At 41.9% G+C, this 6,000-nt stretch overlaps 1 protein-coding gene across 1 annotated transcript; it reads right to left on the bottom strand.

The window, feature by feature from the left end:
• Positions 1-994: 994 nt before the first annotated feature.
• On the bottom strand, positions 995-1,354 carry LOC148869970 (uncharacterized). The gene has a single exon (XM_088969949.1). It carries the CDS (start codon positions 1,352-1,354, stop codon positions 995-997), a length of 360 nt encoding a protein of 119 aa, XP_088826075.1.
• Positions 1,355-6,000: the final 4,646 nt, after the last annotated feature.

Consider the following 6,000-nt stretch of genomic DNA (forward strand, 5'->3'; position numbering starts at 1 on the left):
CAATCAGCATCCTCGTAGTGCAGTCCTGTATCACAAAATTTATTAGTGAACTAGACGATACAATTCGATTCCTCAATTAATTATGATACAGAAAGTAAATTGCAATTCAAACTAGGCACATATAAAACAGTAGTCAGTTTCAGGTGATCGTCTAGTGCAATTGTGCCTTCTTTTTCTGCTATTGTCACTTACCCGTCTGGCAGCCCGACAAAGCATGGAATGATATTCTTTATGTCTCTCATCAACTCCCTTCTTTCTGTGTGCTCAAAAGGTTGAGTAACATGTTCCATTGCTCACTGCTCAGTCCATTTAACACGGTATTGGCTGCATCGATTGATTCTCCTTGAGACGTATTGCCTTGCGCAGAGGCTTTGGCTGTATTGGCCTTAACTTGGCTGTCACAATCTTTTCCTCCTACCCCTGTTCGTTGTTTCTGTCCACCACGCCCTCGGCCTGTTCCATGGGCATTATTTTTTGGCCAATTACCCCACCATTCAGGGTAGCCGATCAGTTGGAAACAAGACTTTGCATCGTGGCCTGGCTTGTTGCAGTGAGTACGTATTGTGTTCTTGTCTCTGCCTTCGCTTTGCCTCTTTCCAGCGTGGGTTGCGAAGGCCACAGCTTCAACTTTCTCTTCTTTTGTGCGCATCATAGTCTGAACTTGCTCCTCTTAAATCACTATGGCATAGGCTCAATTCAAACTTGGCAAGGGTTCCGTACTCAGTATATGCGAACGCACACCTCCATAGACCGTGTCATCTAGCCCCATAAAAAATTGATGAAGTTTCTCTTCATCTCGCTTCTTATCCCACGCCCTGCTTATGTCGCAGCTGCACTTGCCACATTGACAAGTGAGATATTGCTCATAATTTCCCAATTCCTCCCATATCATCTTGAGTTTGCCATAGTAATTCAAAATCGTCATACCTCTTTGCTTGCAATTCGCCAGTTCGGATTTGAGTTGTTGAACTCGTGGTCCATTACCAACAGAAAATCACTCCTTTATATGGTCCCAGAGTGTCTTCGCAATCTCAATGTACGTTACGGTTGAAAGTAAGTTTGGTTCGATCGTATTCTGAATCCATGACACAAGCATGGAATTCACCATCCACCAATCTTCCAATTCCACTGAATCCTCCAAAGGTTGTTTCATCGATCCATCGATGAAGCCAAATTTCTTCTCGGCTCGTAGTGCCATTCTTATCGCTCGAGCCCATTCATCATAGTTATCACCTCTAAGTTGGATCTGTGTGATAATGCTCCCTGGATTGTCATTGGTTGATAGAAGGTAGGGTGAGAGCACGTTCCTTGGACATTGATTGCTGCCCTGCTCCTTATCTCTGTTTTCAGCCATGCTGACTATTGTGTTGGTGCCACAGAAGACAAAGAGACGATCTCTAGATGGCTCAAAAAAACTGTCGTAGAACGTTGACTCGCCGGAAGAGCTCTGCGAAAAATCACAGTGCCGAACTGATCTGGTCTATGAAAAGCACAGTGCCGAACTGAATTTTCTTTGTGAAAAGCGCAGCGCCGGACTGAATCTGTTATGCACAAGAACAACGTTGACGCGCCGGAGTCTTCTCTGTTATGCACAAGAAGAACTGTCAGAAGAGCTCTGTGAAAAACCCAGTGTCGGACTGAATTTGTTATGCGCACAAGAAGAACGTTGATTCGCCGGAGTCTTCTCTGTTATGCTCACAAGAAGAACCATTGGAAGAACTATGCGAAAAACATACAGTGTCGAACTGTATCTAGTGCGCAAGGCTTGTCTTTTACTGGCGCCGAGCAATCGTCGTTGCCACCGCTGATCACTGGTCCGTTTTACAAGTGTCGCAGTTGTTCAATGAAGGAGATGATGAATAGTGGTACTTCAGAAACCACGGGTGCAGGCGACCTCGATGTAACGAGAAGGACTGTCACTGCTGATCACTTGGTCCTTTGCTGGCGCCGAACAATGGTGCGCAAGGCTTGTCCTTTACCGGCGCCGAGCAATCGTCGTTGCCGCCGCTAATCACTGATTCGTTTTACAAGTGCCACCGCTATTCAATGAAGGAGACGATGAACAGTGATACTTCAGAAACCACGGGTGCAGGCGACCTCGACGAAATGAGAAAGTGTCGCCGCTGATCACTGATCCTTTGTCGGCGCCAAACAATTGTTGCTGCTGCCGTTGATCTCCAGAGGTCTTGGAACACAGACCTCTTGCTCTTGTTTCAAGGCTCTGATACCATGTAAAACCAGAGCTTCTTTGGTTTCTCCTTTCTTGTTGTTATTCATTAAGAATGCCGAATGATGATATATATACAGTCGAGTCTCCTACGTTTACAAGGATAAGAAGATACTACAAAGAAGATAAACAGATAGACAGAGACTCCTCCCACCGAAATGCTCCAATACCAACCTCTCTTAGAGTGATTTTTCCTGTATCAAGCTATTTTCCTTTTCTCCATTAATATAGTCGAAAATGATCGTTCATTCTTTTATTCATTTCCTGTATTAGTTCTTCATTTGTATCTCAAGCGAAGTTTTGAGTTTCTTTATGTGGTCTTTGGAAAAACTTTATAATGAAGGGTTTATACCTTTGTTTTCAGCTTGGAATCTTCATTTCTCTTTGCATGAACAACAGAACAACTACACCAAATTAAAGTAACTCCCCTTAACTATAACCATCAAGCCAGATATGTCTTTGTGTCACGGATCAACCAGTTCAAGCAATGTATTACAGGCATGAATTCATAATGACAAAAAACTAAAAACTAGGTAACTGGTTCAGCATGATATTTGTTCTATATTCTAGATGGTTCATATTTTGGATTGCTTCTAATCAATCATGGGGTGTTTTTCTAAACGACCTAAGCTTCATTTTGTGTCAAATTTCCTTCAAAACTAGATACAAAAAAAAAAAAAAAAATACAATTTTGTATGCCTCCTTATATTATGGGGGTGCTTCACTTAAGTATATATATAACTTTCATTTGTGTCTAAGCTAAATGGATGGAAAACCAACTGTCTAGCTATCTCATATATAAGATTCACTGCCATTCTTTCTTTTTACATGTCGAACTTCCTATAAAAACCAGAAATGCTATAGTTTATAATTAATGCTAATAGCTAGGCGGCATATCTATCTATCTAACTATGGCTTATAAAAAAAATTAACTAACATCCTGTTGAACCCTACTCTAGTGTATACGTTATATTATTGCCGCAGGAGCTTATTGCGTGAATTTGAGCTCTCTCCTTTGATGATTCATATCGTGCGTACAGGATGCCGATCAATTAGTTAAATTTGCTGTTTCTATCTCTAAAGTCTGAACCATTAAGGGGTTGTTTGGCGTCATCGCCGTTTCCTGGAGCAACAACACCAAATCAGCGCCACATCAGAAAAAATGGTGCTTCAGGAAATGGGCATTTGTTTGAAACTGTTTTTCTATAAAAAACGGTGCTTCAAGTCATGCCTCGGAAATCAGAAAACTATGGCTTGGAGCAATGCCAAATTTGATGTTTCTTGGAGCTGCAGCCCGTTGCTGCCAACAGGGCAGTGATGTGGCACTGGATAATGGGTACCAGTGCTGAAAACGTTTCCTGAAGCAATGGTACCAAACAGAAAAAGTTATTGTTGCTCCAAGAAACGTCCTACCTAGCAGCAACAATTCCAAACAAAAATAAAGGTGAAAAAATGGTGCTTCCAACCACACATCAGTGCTGCAACTACAGCATGGATGCCAAACAACATAAAATGCCTATGGTGGGCTTAAACAAAATCTTCATTTTGTGTCAGATTTTCAAAAGACTAGATTTATGGAGAAACAACATAAAATGAAAAGGACAAGGGAAAAATCATGTAGAGGGATAATTTGGGCATTTAAAATGTATCATGTGATGTGCACATAAGCATTTCTATCCATTTTTTGACGGAAAGCTAACAAAAGTATTTATTACTTAAATTGTGATAATTCATGAGGGAATGTGTCAATCCAGTACCTGAATTTCCAAAATGTCCCCGTTCATTCTCTGTCATTAGCGGTGGTATGTGCATTATGTGATGGCATGTGTGATTTAAAACTTTTGAAAATGTTAAAAATTACTCTTCAAATAAGACATTATTCATAATCTTCTTCCTCAAGAATCAGGATTGAACAAAAGCAATGATAAACAATCCAAAGGACATTTGATTTTGGGCATTTGGATGGTTTGTAAAGAAAATTAAGTGACACTGGAAGAACATTTACATCTTTTCACATGCCACTTAATGTAGTTAACAACTTTAAATTAAATGGAGACATTTTGGGAGTTTAAGTACTTGATTGGCACCTTTTGAAATTCGGGTGCCAAAGTCAAATTAAGCCCAAACTACAGGGTACGAATATACAATTTACCCTTATTTATATCATAATTTAATAGAGTAGAAGAGTTAAACCTCCCGTTAAGATGTTGATAAATATTTACACCTCCCTTAGGATAAGACTTAAACCTCCCTTGGTGGGATGGGATGCTGTTAGGTTTAATGGAATTAGTAAAAAGACGTTTTTACTCAATATTCCTTTTTAAATTTTCAAATGAAACCACTAAACTGTAACATACGGGAAAAATGAGATGGGATGTTTTAGGAAGCTGTCATTGTGAAGGCATCAGACCTGGAAGAAAACAATAAAGTAATAAATTTTAATAAATAACAAAAAATACAAGTCTTGATTATTCAATTTCAAGGTTCAAGTTCAACGCCAAGCAATTGGATTGATTGATCATGGAAGCTCTTGGTCATCCAATGAAAAACCCATCAAATTTTTAAATCTAGTAAGCAGTAAATCCTTGTAAACTACTGACAAAACTCATGGATTGGAAAGTGGGTTGGCCTTGGGATTGTTCTGTTATGTCATGTAGAGCACAACCACTCTTTCTTCTCAAGCCATACTTATCAATTCTCAATCTCCTGTATGGAAGCAGATGGAATTGTTGGTTTTTCTCTGTCTTGATTCTTGGAATTAGGAATATTAGAATTAACATTACTAGGCAACACATATACCACAATGTATAATTAGGTAAAATGAAACAACCAATCAAAATTGTTATCAGTTGATGAGGGATATGCCTATAATTCTTGTATGATTCTCCCTTTCCCATAAATTTGCATGCAGGCACACAGGCTAAGAGATGAGAAATAAAATTCAATCAACTAAACGAGAGAGCAGATGTTAGGTACGATTGGAGCGTAGTTTTTTATGTAACCGTTTTCGGCCACGTACCAATGTTTTGTGATGTAAAATTTTTTGGCTAAGTACTTCGTTATTTGACCCGGTGGTGACGTGCCTTAGTGATGAGATACTTGGTGGTGAACTGCCTACTGGCGAACTGCTTGTTGGAGAACTGCCTGGGGGTGAACTGCCCGGTGGTGAACTGTCAGGTGGCAAACTGCCTGGTGGCGAGCTCCCTGGTGGCAAATTGCTTGGTGGCGAGCTGCCTGGTGGCGAGCTCCCTGGTGGCAAATTGCTTGGTGGCGAACTGCCTGGTGGCGAACTGCTTGGTGGCGAGCTGCCTGGTGGCGAATTGCCTGGGGGCGAACTGCCTGGTGGCGAACTGCCTGGGTGTGAACTGCCTGGGGGTGAACTGCCTGGTGGCGAACTCCCTGGGGGCGAACTGCTTGGTGGCGAGTTGCCTGGTGGCAAACTGCCTGGTGGCAAACTACCTGGTGGCGAACTGCCTGGTGGTGAACTCCTTGGTGGCAAACTACCTGATGGTGAACTGCATGGTGGCGAACTGCCTGGTGACGAACTTCCTAGTGGCGAACTGCCTGGTGGACTCGTCACTTGACTTGCTCCTAGACGGCCTGCAACTCAGAGGATGGTGGAGCTCCCTGGTGCAGCGCAACCCGACTACCCTCCGTGTGAGGTGATTTTCTCTTCTTTGTAGGCGGCGGGAGCTGAGGGACATGTGAGAACTGAATCAGAGGTCTCGGGGGTATTTTCCCGGTGGGGGTTCTCCGACGCTTAAGTTAGCACT

Source organism: Nelumbo lutea, chromosome 2 (genome assembly GCF_056320005.1).
Source record: "Nelumbo lutea isolate HS-2025 chromosome 2, American lotus-T2T, whole genome shotgun sequence".
NCBI classification, from domain to species: domain Eukaryota; kingdom Viridiplantae; phylum Streptophyta; class Magnoliopsida; order Proteales; family Nelumbonaceae; genus Nelumbo; species Nelumbo lutea.

What these genes read in the sequence shown, in the direction of transcription:
- LOC148869970 (XM_088969949.1), bottom strand. Translation starts at nt 1,354, where the DNA reads ATGGCTGAAAACAGAGATAAGGAGCAGGGCAGCAATCAATGTCCAAGG.